This window comes from Vipera ursinii (assembly GCF_947247035.1).
Source record: "Vipera ursinii genome assembly, chromosome: 4".
Taxonomy (NCBI): Eukaryota; Metazoa; Chordata; class Lepidosauria; order Squamata; family Viperidae; genus Vipera; species Vipera ursinii.
In genome coordinates, this window is record NC_139514.1 from 53,694,543 (window position 1) to 53,714,150 (window position 19,608).

At 39.8% G+C, this 19,608-nt stretch overlaps 1 protein-coding gene across 1 annotated transcript in view; it reads right to left on the reverse strand.

The window, feature by feature from the left end:
• ERG (ETS transcription factor ERG) overlaps window positions 1-16,576 on the reverse strand; it is a gene marked incomplete at its 5' end in the record, with an annotated part of 76,597 nt that extends 60,021 nt beyond the window's left edge. The window contains one exon of the mRNA XM_083361445.1: window positions 16,538-16,576. Coding sequence (XP_083217571.1) covers window positions 16,538-16,576 — 39 coding nt within the window. The remainder of the gene's footprint in view (window positions 1-16,537) is intronic.
• Between the last annotated feature and the right edge of the window lie 3,032 nt (window positions 16,577-19,608).

A 19,608-nucleotide genomic window follows, 5' to 3' on the forward strand; every position in this document is an offset into this window, starting at 1 on the left:
CCTTCAATTCGCGGACGTCTTTGACAGCTCACTAGGAAAATACACAGGGCCGCCTGTATCATTAAAACTAAACCCGAATGTAATGCCTGTTAGAATCAAGACGGGAAGAGTTCCCTTCGCCTTAAGAGAAAAAATAGAAAATGAACTAGACCGATTAACTAACTTAGGGGTCCTAGAACCAGTAGAAGGCGCTGAATGGGAGACACCCATAGTGACCCCAATTAAGCCCAATGGCCAAATCAGATTATGCGCTGACTATAAAGCAACCCTAAACCGCGCATTAAATGCCCATGCCTACCCGGTCCCGGCTGTCAAAGACATCCTCGCGGCCATTAAGTCAGGCGCCATTTTCGCTAAGTTAGACTTGGCGCAGGCGTATTTACAGCTGCCTGTCACCCCTGACACCGCCTTAGCACAGACAATCGTCACCCAAAAAAGGAGCATTTAAAATTAACCGCCTTCAATTCGGCATCTCTGCAGCCCCAGGGATCTTCCAAGAAATCATGGAAAAAACACTTAAAGGGATCCCTGGGGTCTGCCCATATTTCGATGACATCCTAATTGCAGGGAAATCAGAAAACGACTTAGCTGACAAATTAACAAAGGTGCTCTTTAGATTCAGAGAGGCTGGCCTTAAATTAAGATGAGACAAATGCTCCATAGGGGTGCCCTCAACAGAGTTTTTGGGGTTTAAAATAGACGCAAATGGAATTCACCCCACGGAAACAAAAATTAAAGCCATTAAAACTGCACCAACTCCTAAGAATAAGCAGGAACTGCAAGCCTTCCTAGGTTTAGTTAATTTTTACCATACCTTCCTGCCTCATAAAGCCTCCATCACTGAACCCCTCCACAGGCTATTAGATAAAGGCAAACCCTGGAATTGGTCACCGCAGCATGATAAAAGTTTTAACCTACTAAAAAATTTACTGACTAGCAATGCTACGGTGGCACTGTTCAAGGAACAGCTGCCCTTATGTCTGGCTTGCGATGCTTCTCCCTACGGCATTGGAGCGGTCCTAAGCCACTTAACTAAGGAAGGTACACAAACCCCAGTAGCGTTCTATTCTAGAACGCTGTCAAAACCTGAGCGCAATTACGCTCAAATTGATAAAGAGGCTTTAGCTATAGTTGCTAGCGTAAAAAAGTTTCATGACTACCTATATGGCCATCCATTTACTATTTTTACGGACCATAAGCCCCTATTAGGGATCTTTACCGTAAACAAACTAACACCCCAAATATTATCCCCCCGCATCCTGAGATGGTCTACCTTTTTGTCAGCCTATTCATTCACCTTAGAATACAGACCAGGGAAAAGCATGGGCCATGCTGACGGGCTTAGCAGACTGCCCCAACCCATAATCGACCCAGACCCAGCACCAGCTGGAAAGATACTGGCTATCTCTGAACTACCTGAATGCCCATTATCTGTCAAGGACATTTCGACAGCCACTGCTGCAGACAAAACACTGGGCAGAGTCTTAGGCTATGTCACATCTGGCTGGCAATCCACACCCCCAGACCCAGCATTCCAACCTTATATTTTAAAACAAAAAGAATTATCCACCCATCAAGGATGTTTATTATGGGGCAGCAGAGTAATCATACCTGAAAAGCACAGACTAAAGGTGTTAGAAAGCCTCCATGAAGGTCACCCTGGGACCGTCAAAATGAAAGCTCTGGCCAGAAGCTACGTCTGGTGGCCAGGATTAGACAAGCAGATAGAAGCACATGTAGCCGGCTGCTATCCCTGCCAACTTGTCAGAGCGGCCCAGCCCCAAGCTCCCATACACAGATGGGAAACTACCAAGACACACTGGTCACGCATCCACATAGACCTTGCAGGTCCATTTCAGGGACAAACATTCCTAATAGTCGTGGATAGCTATTCCAGATGGCTTGAGGTGACGCCAGTAACAAGCACAACTTCTGCAGCCACAATACAGGTTTTAAGGGGGTTGTTTGCCACACATGGGCTTCCAGATGTAATAGTCTCCGATAACGGCCCCCAATTTACTTCCTACGAATTCCAGAGTTTCACAACGGCGAACTCTATTAGGCACACCACCACGGCTCCATTTCACCCATCCGCTAACGGCTTGGCAGAGGTGATGGTAAAGTCGACCAAAGAGGCACTGCGGAAAATCATCACCGGCAACTGGCACCGCAGACTGGCTCAATTCCTTTTGGCACAACACACCACCCCCTGCACAACTACAGGGAAGTCTCCAGCAGAACTCCGCTGGGGCAAGAGACTAACTACCAGATTGGACCGTTTACATCCCGACAGATCCCCTCCAGACCCAGAGCTTCCCCTCCAGTACAGAACTCTCAGCACAGGGCAAGCTGTCTGGGCCAGGAACTACGGAGGGGGCAATAAATGGACACAAGGGGTTGTCATTGAACAAACGGGTCCCCTATCATACGTCATAGACACAGGAAACAATTCCCACATCCGCAGACACATCGACCAACTACGGCGGCGCAGCCCACAAAATATGGGGGAAAGGGGGAACAACGAAATGCATGCAGAACCCCTGCCGCAAACATTATCACACCAAACCCCCCCCCCCCGATCAAATTGCACCACAACAAGACCCCACACAGAACGACTCTGAAACAGTGGAGCCAAGTCCCTTGCCCCCCGAGCCAGATTCCGATACACCTGGGGAAAGGGAACGACCTGCAGAGACAACCCCCCGGCGCTCCGAAAGAATAAAAAGACCCCCCACCTATTTGGAAGACTTCGAATGGGGAAACCCAAAAAAGAAACAGTTGGGGAAACATCAACTTAATCAGAGGGAGGGGTAAGGGGTGTTATGTATTCATATGTTAATAACGTTCGTATATATATATAAACAGGGCTGAGGTAAAGCCGCGGCAGCTTTTGACAGCTGTCAAAAGCTGCCGGACAGAACTACGCAGGGGCCAACCGACTGACAGCTCTCGGCTGTCAAAATCACCTGGCAAAAGCACGCGCTACCGATGACAGCTCCGAGCTGTCAAAACCAGCCGACTCCGATTGGCGGAAGAGAACGGCGCGGGAACCCGGCTCAGCCCTGATTGGCCAAACTGTTGACAGCTGCTAGTATAAATAGGAGCAATGTTCTTCTGTTCTTTGCCTGGTTCGTAAATAAAGTTAAGTTGCTTAACTTCGCTGTCTCGCCTGCTTCTTCAATAAAGCATCTACTTGCATTTTTTTAATGTGCTTTCGAACTGCTAGGTTGGCAGGGTGGGTTAGGACGCTGAGCTTGTCGATCAGAAAGTCGGCAGTTTGGCGGGTCGAATCCTGAGTGCCTCGTAACAGAGTGAGCGCCTGTTACTTGTCCCAGCTTCTGCCAACCTAGCATGTTTCTGATAGGTGGAACTTAATTTATTTAGAGACAGCACAGGTCATAGGGGATTTCATTGTGCCTGCCAGGAGTTACAAACTATATGAAACAAAAAAGACAGATATAAATTAAAGATCAAAATGAAGCTGATTAGTTTAACACATTTCTGGGTTTAATCCTCCCATCGAGTCCTTTATATTAAATGTTCTTCCCCAAGAGAAAGGAGTAGCAGGGCAGCTATACATACCAATTTGAAGGGAGGTTTCCACAACTGAGATTTGAAAATGGATGCCAGTTGATTATTGTGCCTCTCAGTGATAACATCATAAAATCCATTCAATTAAAATTAATATATTTCAGCAGACAGCTGTATTAGAATGCTTGTTATTTTTCTATTATAATGGTAGCTTGTGTTATGGTGATCAGTACAATCTGTACTCTTATTACTTTTTCGTATTTCCCTTTTTTTGGCCTACGGCACATCATATGTTTTTATTTCAGTGAGCTGCATTGAACTACCTAATTAAAAGAAGCACTTCTGCAAAGCAAGAGGATATGGTTCATGATTTGCCAACTTTGAAAATGTCATTGTTTCCAAAGGAAAAAAATGTTAACAGTTGACTTTATGAACATTAAAACTGACTATAATTCTGCAGTTCAGTAAATTACAGATAAATACATACCAGTAGGACTTGAAACAAAATGTTACAGTATATAAACTTTCCATTTCAGGGTTCCTAAATGCTGACCATAAGGGCACGATGGTTCAGCAGTAAAAGATGCTGAGTTTATCAGTTGGAAAGCTGATCGCCCGGATTTGAGACCCAAGCACCATACAATGGGGTGAGCTCCGGTTACTTGCCCAAGCATGCAAATGCAAGTAGATAAATAGATTTCACTTTGGTGGGAACGTAATAGCATTCCATGCACCTCAGCATATAGTTATGCTGGCCACATGATCACAAAAGTGTCTTTGGACAATGCTGGCTCCCTCAACTAAGAAACGAAGATGAGCAGCGTCCATTAGAGCCAGACACAACTGGACAGAGAAAACTTTTACATTTACCTAAAAGCTAACCATATTCTTTTAGGGATACTACACATTATGAGAATTTTAAGAAGATGATTTCTCTCTTTCTATTTTCTCATTTACAGCTGACAGTTTGAAAATGCAGAATTAAGACTTTTTTTCTCTGGTAAAATTGTCATTTTATTTTATTTTGGCATGATGATTCAGCAAATCTGAAATGTGGCAGTCCAATTCTGGATAAAAGCTTGTTATTGTTAACCATCCACTTAATTCTTGATTCCCAAATCAGTTTCACCTAGTTTATCATGTTTACAATTTTTGGCCTAGACAGGCAGAATATTCACATACACATAGATATTCCATAAACTATGGGCATTTAGTAATGCATTTTGATTGGAAGAATTTCTTTGAAAGTCAAAAATTCAATTATGGAAGGTTGCTTTAAAGCACACTCATCACAGAATTCCATTTCATATACAATAGTAACTGAACTGAAGTGAAACAAAAGAAACTGAAAAACTCACTGGAATGCATATTTTTGTTGTTAGCTGCGAAACTGTGTCCAACCTATCACGACCCCATGGACAATGTTCCTCCAGGCCTTCCTGTCCTCTACCATCTTCTGGAGTCCATTTAACCTCACCCCTAGTGCTTCAGTGACTCCATCCAACCACCTCATTCTCTGTCGTCCCCTTCCTCTATTGCCCTCAATCTTTCCCAACATTAGGCTCTTCTCCAGTGAGTCCTTCCTTCTCATTAGGTGGCCAAAGTTTTTGAGTTTCATCTTCAGGATCTGGCCTTCTAAAGAGCAGTCAGGGTTGATCTCCTCTAGGACTGACCGGTTTGATCGCCTTGCAGTCCAAGGGACTCGCAGGAGTCTTCTCCAGCACCATAATTCAAAGGCCTCAATTCATTGGTGCTCAGCCTTTCTTATGGTCCAAATTTCACCGCCATACATTTCAACTGGGAAGACCATAGCCTTGACTATACACACTTTAGTTGACAGGGTGATGTCTCTGCTTTTTAGTGTGCTGTCTAGATTTGCCATGGCTTTCCTCCCGAGGAGCAAACGTCTTTTAATTTCTTGGCTGCAGTCCCTGTCTGCATTGATCTTGGAGCCCAGGAAAATAAAATCTGTCACTACCTCCATTTCTTCCCTATCTATTTGCCAGAAACTGAGAAGGCCGGATGCCATGATCTTGGTTTTCTTAATGTTAAGTTTCAACCCAACTTTTGCACTCTCCTTCTTCACCCGCAACAAGAGGCTCTTTAGTTCTTCTTCACTTTCTGCCATTAGAGTGGTATCATCTGCATATCTTAGGTTGTCAATATTTCTCCCAGCAATTTTAATTCCAACTTTTGATTCATCTAGCCCTGCCTTTCTCATGATGTGCTCTGCATATAAGTCAAATAGGCAGGGCGACAGTATACAGCCTTGCCGGACTCCTTTCCCAATTTTGAACCAATCAGTGGTTCCGTGTCCAGTTCTCACTGTTGTTTCTTGACCCGCATATAGGTTTCTCAAGAGACAAATAAGATGGTCTGGTACTCCCATCTCTTTAAGAAATTGCCACAGTTTTTTGTGGCTTTAGCATAGTCAATGCTAAAGCCACAAAGCAGAAGTAGATGTTTTTCTGGAACTCTCTAGCTTTCTCCATGATCCAGCATATGTTAGCAATTTGATCTCTAGTTCCTCTGCCTCTTCAAAATCCTGCCTGTACTTCTGGTAGTTCTTGATCCACATACTGCTGGAGTCTAGCTTGTAGGATTTTAAGCATAACTTTACTAGCATGTGAAATGAGTGCAATGGTGCAATAGTTTGAACATTCTTTGGAATTGCCTTTCTTTGGAATTGGAATGTAAACTGATCTTTTCCAATCCTGTGGCCACTGTTGAGTTTTCCAAATTTGCTGGCAAATTGAATGTAGCACTTTTACTGCATCGTCTTTTAAGATTTTGAATAGCTCAGCTGGAATACTGTCACCTCCACTAGCTTTGTTGTTGCTCAGTTTTTCTAAGGCCCACTTCACTTCACATTCTAGGATGTCTGGCTCGAGGTCAGTGACCACCTCACAGTGGTTATCAGGGACATTAAGCTCATTCTTGTATAGTTCTTCTGTGTAATTTTGCCACCTCTTCTTAATCTCTTCTGCCTCTGTTAGGTCTCTGCCATTTTGGTCCTTTATCATGCCCATTTTTGCATGAAACTTTCCCTTCATCTCTCCAATTTTCTTGAAGAGATCTCTGGTCCTCCCTATTCTATTGTTTTCTTCTATTTCTTTGCACTGTTCATTTAAGAAGGCATTCTTATCTCTTCTAGCTATTCTCTGGAATTCTGCATTCAACTGGGTGTATCTTTCTTTTTCTCCATTGCCTTTCCTTCCCTCCTTTCCTCAGCTATTTGCAAAGCTTCCTCAGACAGCCATTTTGCTTTCTTGCATTTCTTTTTCTTTGGGATGGTTTTAGTTGCTACCTCTTGTACAATGTTGTGAACCTCTGTCCATAGTTCTTCAGGCACTCTGTCTATCAGATCTAATTCCTTAAATCTATTTGTCACCTCTACTGTATATTCAACAGGGATATGATTTAAGTCATATCTGAGTGGCCTAGTGCTTTTCCCTACTTTCTTCAGTTTAAGCCTAAACTTTGCAATGAGAAGCTCATGGTCTGAGCCACAGTCACCTCATGGTCTTGTTTTTACTGACTGTATAGAGGTTCTCCATCTTTGGCTGCAGAGCACATAGTCAATCTGATTTCTGTGTTGACCGTGTGGTGATGTCCCTGTGTAGAGCCGTCTCTTGGGTTGTTGGAAAAGAGTGTTTGCTATCACCATCGTATTCGCTTGATGAAATTCTATCAGACTGTGCCCTGCTTCATTTTGTACTCCAAGGCCAAACTTGCCTGTTATTCTGGTTATCTTTTGGTTTCCTTCTTAAGCATTCCAATCCCCCATGATGATAAGGACATCATTTTTTGGTGTTAGTTCTATAAGGTGCTGTAGGGCTTCATAGAACCGATCAATTTCATCCTCTTCAGCACTGGTGGTTGGGGCATAGACTTAGACTACTTTGATATTGAATGGTTTGCCTTGGATTCGAACTGAGATCATTCTGTCATTTTGGGGATTGTATCCCAGTATTGCTTTTCCTACTCTTTTATCGACTATGAAGGCTACTCCATTTCTTCTGAGGGATTCTTGCCCGCAGTAATATACCTGATGGTCATCTGAATTAAATTCACCCATTCCTGTCCATTTTAGGTCACTGATTCCTAAGATGTCGATGTTCAGTCTTGTCATCTGTTGTTTGACCATGTCCAGCTTTCCTTGATTCATGGATCTTACATTCCAGGTTCCTATGGAGAAAAAATCTTTACAGCATCGGACTTTCCTTTGACCACCAGCTACATCCACAGCTGAGCGTCCTTTCGGCTTTGGCCCAGTCGCTTCATTCTTTCTGGCACTACTAGTACTAGCCCTCTGCTCTTCCCCAGTAGCATATTGGACACCTTCTGACCTGAGGGGCTCATCTTCCAGCATCATATCTTTTTGCCTTTTGGTACTGTCCATAGGGTTTTCATGGCAAAGATACTGGAGTGGGTTGCCATTTCCTTCTCCAGTGGATCACGTTTTGTCAGAACTCTCTGCTATGACCTGTCCATCTTGGGTGGCCCTGCACGGCACAGCTCATAGCTTCATTGAATTATACAAGCCCCCTCGCCATGACAAGGTAGTAATCCATGAAGGGGGGAATGCATAATACATCTGTCCAACCTTCTAATAATGACTTATTCTACTGGAGGCTTTTATTTTTCATTCAGTCCAGTTATTTGTTATACATGATTCCTGCATTCTTCTGGATAGCCTTTCGCCATACTACAATATATCCTAAACTATTTTTTATTTATTTGCATTTAATTGTATGGGTCCTTCCAAGCACACAAAAGACTGACAACAAATACCAGTATAAGAGTTATTTAGCCCTCTTCCTCCCCAAAAGTTAATCTATCATGGAAACCAAAATTGATGCAATCCCACAATTGATCCTGAACATCAAATGAAATAGTTTTAGATAATCCATTTCATTAAGAAAATCTCAAACTATACTGTCCTCAGCATGTTTAATAACTTTTCAGATATTAGAGACTGGCTAGTAATTTTTGAAATCCACCCCCTTCAAAAAAAATGTTAAAAGCAATTACTCAGTGCAATCAGTGTTTGATCATAACCAAGATCAAATGTAAACCTAAAGTCAATGAGTACATATGTAATACATTCTGGCTTGAATGACAATTTTGTAGACAGGTATGACAATATGTGATGATGATCAAGAATAGATTAAATCCATGTGCTTGGATTTTTACCCTGCCTTTATTGGCTTTATAAGCAACTCAAGGTGGCAAATATACATAATACTCCTTCCTCCTCCTATTTTCCCCAAAACAACAATCCTGAGAAGTAGGTTGGGCTGAGAAGCAAATTGGCTGGCAGAAGGTCACTCTTTGTTGGTTTTTTGTAGTTTAGGAAAGATAGGAAAGATGGACAAAAGAAAAAGGAGGGGTCAGAAGCAGAATAAGTGTCCCTGTGTATTTTGACATCTCTCCCTTCCCATTTCATCTCTACCTGCTGATTATTTCTGAGGGACAGAATAGCTCTCTTTCCAGAATAAAAAATAATATAAAGAATCTAATGTGAAAATAGATCATCAAATCACATCCATTTATAAAGAATGCCTTTAGCAGGCATATACATAGAATGAAGGCTACTGCTAAGTTTGTAAGCCGCCCTGAGAAGGGCGGGATATAAATGGAATTAAAATAAATAAATAAATAAATAAATAAATAAATAAATAAATAAATAAATAAAGCATTTCTAAAAGTTATTTCAGAATATTTTTGTTCCTGATTTGTGGAGTTTTGCTCAAGTGTCATAAAGCACACATATAACAATCTTAAATAGAATATCTAGAGTCACATTTAGCTGTGCTGGCCATGCATGCCTTTTTTCAAAGTTTTGCCCCTCAATTAGACAACAGTCTTAAACCATATCCACATTATCAAAGACAGAAGGAACTTTTTCCCAAGCTAATTCAGCCACACATTTGGCTATAGAGCTATTTTCCTTGGATTTGAAGCCAAAAATACTAAAACTAACAATCTTACTTTTTTTTTAATCCCATTTATATTCCGCCCTTCTCCGAAGACTCAGGACGGCTTACAATCTAAGGCACAAATCAATGTGCTTAGCACTATTAAATTGCTTGATTCACAATACAATCAGTCATTATACAAAGATTAAATTGTACGTAGTATTCTTTACTAACTCAGTTGAAATCTAACAATCTGGATCAATTTAGTGTATGGAGTAAATTAATCTATCTGCAAAAAGAACACACACATGCTTTAAGTGATCAGTTGAAATAAATTAAAATTTTAGAAAGTGTCGATCACTATTCTGCAGAGGGATGCTCCAATGTTCTGGCCAAATGACTGGGCTGAAAATAGAAACAGATGTTCTAATAACACAGAACTGCTGCTAAGCATTATGAATTCCCCCACTACCAAAAATATAATGATTTGTCTGCAATTCTCAGTGTGGTACACCAGACATGCTGTTATATTTCACATTATCGTGAAGATGAGATAAACACATACGATAAGCTAGACTCTGTATATGCCTAATTAAATTCTCACCATAAACTCTCTGGATGAAATCAGGACTAATTATGCACTACAAAATTGTATTTGGTATTTGAGCATGAGAAAAAAAATATGATGATAAGATTGGGGAAAAAAGAGTTTTGCCAAAGGCTTTTCTGAAATCATCTCCAAAATCAAAGTCTTTGAAATTATTGAATACTACAAGGCTTTGAGAATTAATACTATTTCAAATAAATAAATATATAAAATAATCAAAATTGTTTTTTCCATTGTACTACACAGTCTGTTGCCACTAAACATACCATATTTCAACTAAGCACTGTTTTTAAAAATATGTTACAGAGAATAACATCCCTGTAAAAAAAAATTCTGAACATATTCATGGATAACTTAAAAAAAACCTAAATACATCCTAATGTGAAGAACATATAATTATATAATACATTGTATGTAAATATTAAATATCATTAGATTAGATATCAAATCCATTAAGTATCCCAGGACCTGCACATACCCCTAAATAAGTGAGCTTTTTAATTCACTTCTTCTTTCAGCATACTTGAAAAAATGGGAATTTTTAAAGTACTAAAATGCATGCATACACGGGTCCTTTTTCTTGCACAACCCATTTTAGAGATTCATCATGTTTAATTTTATTTAGTGAAATCAGTGACATTTTGTGTTCACAATGATATGAATTGACTGGATTAAATATGCTATTTCTCCAAGAATAATTGATACAGGACCAAAGTCATACATCCAGAAGATTTTCTTGGCCAAAATTTCTAGAACTAGATGGCTTCAAATTCTACTTCATTATTTAAAAGAATGAGAATATGTGCTCTAGTCTATGTTCATGTTGCTTCTGCTCATAGATATTTAAGTCAGAACATCTGTCTGAGTATTCTAAATAGTTAGCATACAGTTCCCTGAAAGAGTAAGAAAATTTATGCAAAGTGAAGAATGGGAATAAGAAATAGTTACCAAAGAAATTAATGGCATGCAATAAGAAAAAAGGGTGGAATCACATTGGTAACATTATTTGCCTGTTAGTACTCATATATCTACATATATGCATTGCAAAATGTATTTAGTGATATAGGATTGTTTTTAAGTAACAGATTTATAGCCCTCATTTTTCCATTAGTTGACATCATCAGCTTTGATATCTGTATATTGTAGCAAATCATAAAGATGTTCACTTACTTTTATCATTGTTTCAGATTTTTTTTTCACTAACAACCACAATTTCTAAGCAACATAAATGCCATATTTGCTACTCATACTAAGCTACCTTCCACCTAGATCTAAAGCAAGCTTTATGTCTCCAAGTCTTTATCTATTGCTTTTCCTTAAACGCTCATACCTCTATCAATTGGATAAATAAGCTTATAGGTGTGGTTCATTGCTTATGTAAGGGAGTCAATTTTAAATAAAAACAAGGACCAAAATTTACATATTTTTCTTTTGCTTCCTAGGAAGAAGCAAAAGTACTGAAGCTATTGCTAAAGAAAAGAAAACAAAACACAGAAGTACACAATTCATTATAAAGTATGACCTTTTTATTCATACCAGAATTTATTACATTGATAACTACTTTTGAAAAAAATTAAGAATGATAGCTTTAATTTCAGCATGTTGTTGTTAGCTGCGAAGTCGTGTCCGACCCATCGCGACCCTATGGACAATGTTCCTCCAGGCCTTCCTGTCCTCTACCATCTAATTTCAGCATAGTATTTTGATATTTGCTGCACAGTTAAGTATTCATTCATTCATTCATTCAATTTCTATGGCCTTTTATATACTTCTATAATGTAGAGCTGCAACCTAGCACAATTCTACATAAAATAATACCCATGTAAAAAAAAATGTTCCTAATACTTCACTGGTCCTAAGAATAAACATTTTTTTTCTATCTGCATTTTTCTATCACCATTTTCTCCCCTTTTTGTTGATAAAACTATACCTGTGTTTCTTCTTTGTTATGATGTGTTATGCTGCTTATATAAATTGTTTGCTAATACTTTTACTGACTTTATTCTACTTCTATGATATAAGTGCCAGCAATTATAACTGTATCTAATTATTTCTACTTGATAGGAAATACTATATTATGTCAGCCATTTGGTAATATATTTTTAACATTTCAAATGGTAACAGAGAAGTTTACTATAAATATTTAATACCACTGAGTACACAAAATATTCCAAACTAATTGTAGTCATTAAAAATATTATAATATTAATTACAGCTTTTCTTTTATATCCTCCAAAAATGCCTTGAGTCACAAATTAATTCAACCAACAGTTCTGAAAACAGTTGTGGGTAGGTTGCCCAGTCTGTGAACCCTTCAGTACTCATTAAAGTACATTTTATTTCAAAATTCTCTCACACTACAACAACAAAACTGTAGTAATGTTTTGAAAATTCATACAAATTTAAAACCATAAAGTATTTTTATGCTCCATTTCTTCCCTTTTGTAGAAATGACATAACATGTTAAAATGTATCTTTATCAGGATTAGTTTTATCGACACAACACACCAAATTTGGGATTATTGTTAGCTGTAATTTCTTTCCTGTATCTATTCATTGTTTTATTTGCACGTATGTGCCTAATCTGTAATTTGTTTAGTCTATGTTAGAGGTATCTTCTGAAGGTGATTATATTGAGTAAGTGCTAGGTGCTGTGTGTTGGACAAGTGTATTAATTGCCTCACTGGGTAGAGAAATATAAAGTAGATACAAAAAGGTTTTTTCAAGCTGTTAGGCTGAAAAGCAGTTTTCCTATTGCCAAAGAAATCCATTCTGCCATAGCAAGTTGATGCAGAAGGACAAATATAGAATCTTAACTGTAAAAAATGCTAAAGGCTACATGTAGTCTTTGACATACAATCATTATTACCATATGATGGCACTGAAAAAGGTTACTTATGACTGGTCCTTGTATTTATGACCATCACAGTGTCCTTGCAATCATGGAATCAAAATTTCAGTGCTTGACAACCAGCATATATTCACGACAATTGTGACATCCTGTAGTCATGTGATTGCCATTTGTGACCTTCCCAGGGGACTTTCCAACAAGAGAATCAGTGAGGGACTTGGTTAACAATCATGTAATTTATTTAATGGCTATGGTAAAAAATGAGCAAGAACGAGCTTAATGTCCCTGATAACCACGATGACATCTACTTCTGCTTCATTGACTATGCTAAAACATTTGATTGTATGGATCACAACAAACTGTGGCAAGTTCTTAAAGAGATGGGAGTGCCAGACCATCTTATTTGTCTCTTGAGAAACCTATATATGGGTTAAGAAGCAACAGTGAGAACCTGACACGGAACCACTGATTGGTTCAAAATTGGGAAAGGAGTCCGGCAAGGCTGTATACTGTCGCCCTGCCTATTTAACTTATATGCAGAGCACATCATGAGAAAGGCAGGGCTAGATGAATCAAAAGTTGGAATTAAGATTGCCGGGAGAAATATTGACAACCTAAGATATGCAGATGATACCACTCTAATGGCAGAAAGTGAAGAAGAACTAAAGAGCCTGTTGTTGCGGGTGAAGAAGGAGAGTGCAAAACATGGGTTGAAACTTAACATTAAGAAAACCAAGATCATGGCATCCAGCCCTCTCAATTCCTGGCAAATAGATAGGGAAGAAATGGAGGTAGTGACAGATTTTATTTTCCTGGGCTCCAAGATCACTGCAGACGGGGACTGTAGCCAAGAAATTAAAAGACGCTTGCTCCTGGGGAGGAAAGCAATGGCAAATCTAGACAGCACACTAAAAAGCAGAGACATCACCCTGTCAACAAAAGTGTGTATAGTCACGGCTATGGTCTTCCCATTTGCAATGTATGGCTGTGAAAGTTGTACCATAAGGAAGGCTGAGCACCAAAGAATTGAGGCCTTTGAACTATGGTGCTGGAGAAGACTCCTGCGAGTCCCTTGGACTGCAAGGTGTTCAAACCAGTCAGTCCTAGAGGAGATCAACCCTGACTGCTCTTTAGAAGGCCAGATCCTGAAGATGAAACTCAAAAACTTTGGCCACCTAATGAGAAGGAAGGACTCACTGGAGAAGAGCCTAATGCTGGGAAAGGTTAAGGGCAAGAGAAGAAGGGGATGACAGGTAATGAGGTGACTGGATGGAGTCACTGAAGCAGTAGGTGTGAGGTTAAATGGACTCCAGAAGATGGTAGAGGACAGGAAGGCCTGGAGGAACATTGTCCATGGGATCACGATGGGTCGGACACGACTTTGCAGCTAACAACAACAATGGTAAAAAAAAGTCATAAAATTGGGCGTCACTCATTTAATAACTGCATCTCTTAGTAACAGAAGTTTCAGTCCTGATTGTAGTTGTATGTCAAGGATTACCTATATATGGGGAAACGTTACGCCATTTTAAAAGACAAGAAACCTTTCATGCGCATATGAGAAAAAACATGGTTTTCTTTCCAACTGCTACTGTATATCAGCAGCCATAATAAAAATGCAACTTTTTATCAGAAAACTAATCCTCTATTCCTGTGTCAAGTCAATAGTAGTGGAAGGTCAGAAAAGGGACAATGGGATGCTCGGCAGTCTTGGATGGATAATAGAAATCATTATAATCTATAAACAGACTCATATCAAATTCAGGGAAAAGATTAAAGTAATATGTTGCCCTTTGAATATATCATTAGCACTGTTCCCCATCTGGCTGTTGGCAATGAGTTTTGGATTGCTCAAAAATTCTGAGTTTTAAAACAAAGAAACCATTATTCCCAATTTCTTTTTTTTAAGGAGTTTGGTATTGTTATTTCTTAGTTTAAGGAGAAAGATAGTAAAATATCAGAAAGGAAAACTGCCATTCTAACAATAGTATTAAAATAAACCACAAGGTATTGAAAAAAAATATACAATAAACAAATATTTCACCTTGTTTGAAAAATTTGGAATATGTTACCACGTAACTATTTTTCTCTCCACATTTATAAACAAGGCTGATTTTCCTCATATTTATTATTTTCATAAATATTAGCAACATTAATCTAATCTTTCATAAACTTCATTTTATGCTACTGACTTGACAACTTCTATATACAGCATATATCTTGCATTTAGTATTTTTGAATATCAGAAATCATATCTACCGTATTTTCCGGCGTATAAGATGACTTTTTAACCCATGAAAATCATCTCAAAAGTTGGGGGGGTCGTCTTATATGCCCAGTCGTCTTATACGCCGGAAAATCAGCGAGCCCGGGAAGGCACACCCTCCCCTCTCACTGTGGAGGAAGCAGGGCAGGCTGGCATCTGGCGGGAGCTGGCAGGGCAGTCCTGCGCACACGCGCGCTCCCCAGCTGTTAAGGAGCACTCCTTAGCAGCCGGGGAGTGCGCACATGTGCAGGACTGCCCTGCCGGCACCCGCCCGATGCTCTTCCCTCTTGAGGCAGCATCCCCGAGGACTCCTTAGGAGCCGGGGAGCGATGCTGCCTCAAGAGGGAAGAGCGTCGGGCGGGAGCCGGCAGGGCAGTCCTGCACACGCGCAGCCGGAGTGCGCGCGTGTGCAGGACTGCCCTGCTGGCTCCCACCCGACGCTCTTCCCTCTTGAGGCAGCATCCCCGAGGACTCCTTAGGAGCCGGGGAGCGATGCTGCCTCAAGAGGGAAGAGCGTCGGGCGGGAGCCGGCAGGGCAGTCCTGCACACGCGCAGCCGGAGTGCACGCGTGTGCAGGACTGCCCTGCCGGCTCCCGCCCGATGCTCTTCCCTCTTGAGGCAGCATCCCTGAGGACTCCTTAGGAGCCAGGGAGTGATGCTGCCTCAAGAGGGAAGAGCATCGGGCGGGAGCCGGCAGGGCAGTCCTGCACATGCGCGCACTCCCCGGCTGCTAAGGAGTGCTCCTTAACAGCCGGGGAGCGCATGCGTGCGTAGGACTGCCCTGCCGGCTCCCGCCTGACGCCAGCCTGCCCTGCTTCCTCCACAGTGAGAGGGGAGGGCGTGCCTTCCCGGGCTCGCTGATTTTCCGGCGTATAAGACGAAAAATCTTGAAAATCATCTCAAAAGTTGGGGGGTTGTCTTATACGCCCAGTCGTCTTATACGCCGGAAAATACGGTAATTATGTTAGAGTTTATGGCATGTGTTTCTCAACCCCAGGAAGTTTTTATAATTTGTCACATAGTCAGCCAGATATCCAGACTGGAACTGGCATTTTTATCTACCTGTCGAGCCTTTCCCAAGAATGTGGGATTGATGTTTGATGGTGCTAGAAGTATTGTCACAGGTAAAACATGAAATTGTAGCCTCCTTTGATCTTTCCCCAACACAAAATACATTTGATGAAAAACTGAACAACTTAAGTAGAAAGGCAACTCCATAGTGGAAGAATGAGAAGTTAATCCTATCTTCCCACTTCCTGTGTTTGCCTCCTTTTACAACAGCTGTTTTTGAATGTGCTTTTGACTTGTATTTAAGAAAATAAACCATAATCAAGAAACTCAAAATCAAGTATAAGATTTACCTTGATGTGTGCTGCTTGATCTGGGACACGTTGAATCATGTCCTTTAACAGCCAGTGTTACAGTATGTACCAACAGTTGAGAGCCATAGGCAACTGTTAACCCAAGAAAACATAACCATGTAATTGTGACATTCGTGTTTTGGCATATAATGTTTTAGTCTGCTATAAGATGAAAAAGAGATTTAGGAGGAAAAGAGCATTGAAAATCTCTTTTCACATATTTCTACAATTCTTTGTGAATCCATACACAATTATCAACTGCAACCAATGCCATTGATTTCTAAATAATCTAGGCCTTATACAAGTTAAAAGATGTATTTTCTTCCACAAGCAATATTCATGCACAACTTTATGTGCTATACTAACAGTAATAATCACCCTAATCATTAGGGGGGAAAAGAACAATCTTAAATAATTATTTATATTCCACATTTCTATTCACACTCAAAGAAAATAACAATAAAAGTGGAAAAAGTGAGATTTTTCCACAGAGCCCTGGTGGCACAGTGGTTAGAATGAAGTACTGCAGGCTACTTCTGCTGATTGCCAGCTGCCAGCAGTTTGGCAGTTTGAGTCTCACTAGCTCAAGGTTGACTCAGCCTTCCATCCTTCTGAGGTCGGTAAAATGAGGACCCAGATTGTTGAAGGCAATATGCTGACTCTGAGCTGTAAAGCACTGTGAAGCGGTATATAAGTCTAAGTGCTATTGCTATTTTAGATGTTTAAGGGAAAGGTAAAGTTTCCCCGCACATGCGTGCTAGTCGTTTCCAACTCTAGGGGCCGGTGCTCATCTCTGTTTCAAAGCTGAAGAGCCAGCGCTTGTCGAGGACGTCTCTGTGGTCATGTGGCCGGCATGACTAGACGCCAAAGGCGCACGGAACGCTGTTACCTTCCCACCGTAGTGGTCCCTATTTTTCTACTTGCATTTTTACGTGCTTTCGAGCTGCTAGGTTGGCAGAAGCTGGAACGAGTAACAGCGCTCACTCTGTTACGCAGCACTCGGGATTCGACCTGCCAAACTGCCAACCTTCTGATCGACAAGCTCAGCGTCCTAACCCACTGAGCCACCGCATCCCTATATTTTAGATGTTTAAAAGCCATTAATTGTTACTATGAAAATTGCATTAAAAACTAAGGTATTTTTTCATATTTTTTTCATATACCTCCCAGTGCAAAATAATAACACTGAATTCTGACTATCTTAGCCTTAGTAAAAGATGCCCAAAAATTGAATTAGGTCTATAGAATTATTTCTTTTATTAGGAAAGCATTTCAATGAGACACAGCTCAATAAATTTTATATAATATATATAGCCACTTTGTGGGGAGAAGGGTGACATAAAAAGTAATAAAATAAAAATATATCCCTTTTAATTTGGAGTTATTTCTTTAACACTTTATAGTAACTGAGATTTTTGTTTCTTTCATAGTGTCTCTAATAGTTCCAGGAATATCAGACAGTAATAAAAATAATCCTAAAACATTTAATAATAAATAAGCAATGCATTTTAAGGATTATAATAATACTACTATATAATTGTACCATTTATATCTGAACTAATACATAAAAATGAAGAAAGAATATATTCTTTCTGTGACATTGTTCCATTCTTTAAAAACTTCCTTTGATATTTTTATTGTCATAACCATCTTGCAGGCCTATATATATTTCCTCTACCTAAAATCTTTAGTCCTCTCTAGTGTCCAGTTTTGAAGTCATGAAATTATTTATGTTGTGTCTTGTAAAAGGCAAGACCTCTGAGTTTTGGGAAGTAAACCCAGAGGATGTGTTGATGTATTCAAGAATAACTTTACAAGTGAAAATAATTCTTAAAAGTGAAAAGGAAATGGGTCTCTGATAAAAAAAATCCTTCTGTTTTATTGACATAAATTCAGAGGTAAGAGAGAAAATCCCTAGGCTAGGTTGAAGAAATAATTGTTTAGTTAGTCAACATTTAGGTCAAATTGGGGCAGTGACACACAAGGAATTTGTCTCCGGTGCATAAACTCTTCATGTACATACAACAACAAAGTGATAGGTCATATATCATAGATCAGAGTTATAATCAATCATAAGATACAACAAGTGATAAATCAATCAAAGTTTATAAAAACTTCATCTCTTCAGGCCCTTAAACTTTGGCCACCTAATGAGAAGGAAAGACTCACTGGAGAAGAGCCTAATGCTGGGAAAGATTGAGGGCAATAGAAGAATGGGACGACAGAGAATGAGGTGGCTGGATGGAGTCGCTGAAGCAGTAGGCGTGAGCTTAAATGGACTCCAGGAGATGGTAGAGGACAGGAAGGCCTGGAGGAACATGGTCCATGAGGTCACGATGGGTCAGACATGACTACGCAACTAACAACAACAACAGCAGGGGCATTGAACCAAACTATCAGCCTCTTCCCTCTCTTTTTCACAAAATTTTCATTCATTTTCATTTCACTCATTACAAAAACAATTCTATTGTGAAATACAGTATTCAAACATACAAGTATCCACAGATGGTATAAAAAGTACGATGTATAATGTATGAAAGAAGAGTGGGGATCATGAGGTTTCAGGTGTCACCTTGACTTTTTAAATACCTACCACTGATGTCCTTGCTGTAACTTAACAAGCCTGCCACTCTAAGCTCACAATATAGAGTAAAGGGAAAGGACATCTAGTTGATATGGTGGGATAGGAAAGGATTACACAACTTTTCTCCTCTTGGTTTCAATAAATCTGCAAGAAACTCTGCAGAATTAACAAGTATATTCAACAGTGAGCCCAAGGAACATTTTAGCCTAAAACAAATGTGCTGTTATCTATTTCTTCTTCCTTAACAAATTATTAAGATAAATGATAGAAGAAACACTGGTAAATGAGGTATGGTGATTGTACAATGAAACCTCATGTGGAAGAATCTTAAACATTTATTTATACATCATATTATATTATGGTAACAGTAGCTTCCTGAAAACAGAAATAGGTGGTTCTGTAGCTAGCATATTAATAAGTAGAGAAATTGTTGTACTCTGTGTATATTTAGAATATCTGCTGGTTTCTAATAATTATTGTAAAGTTT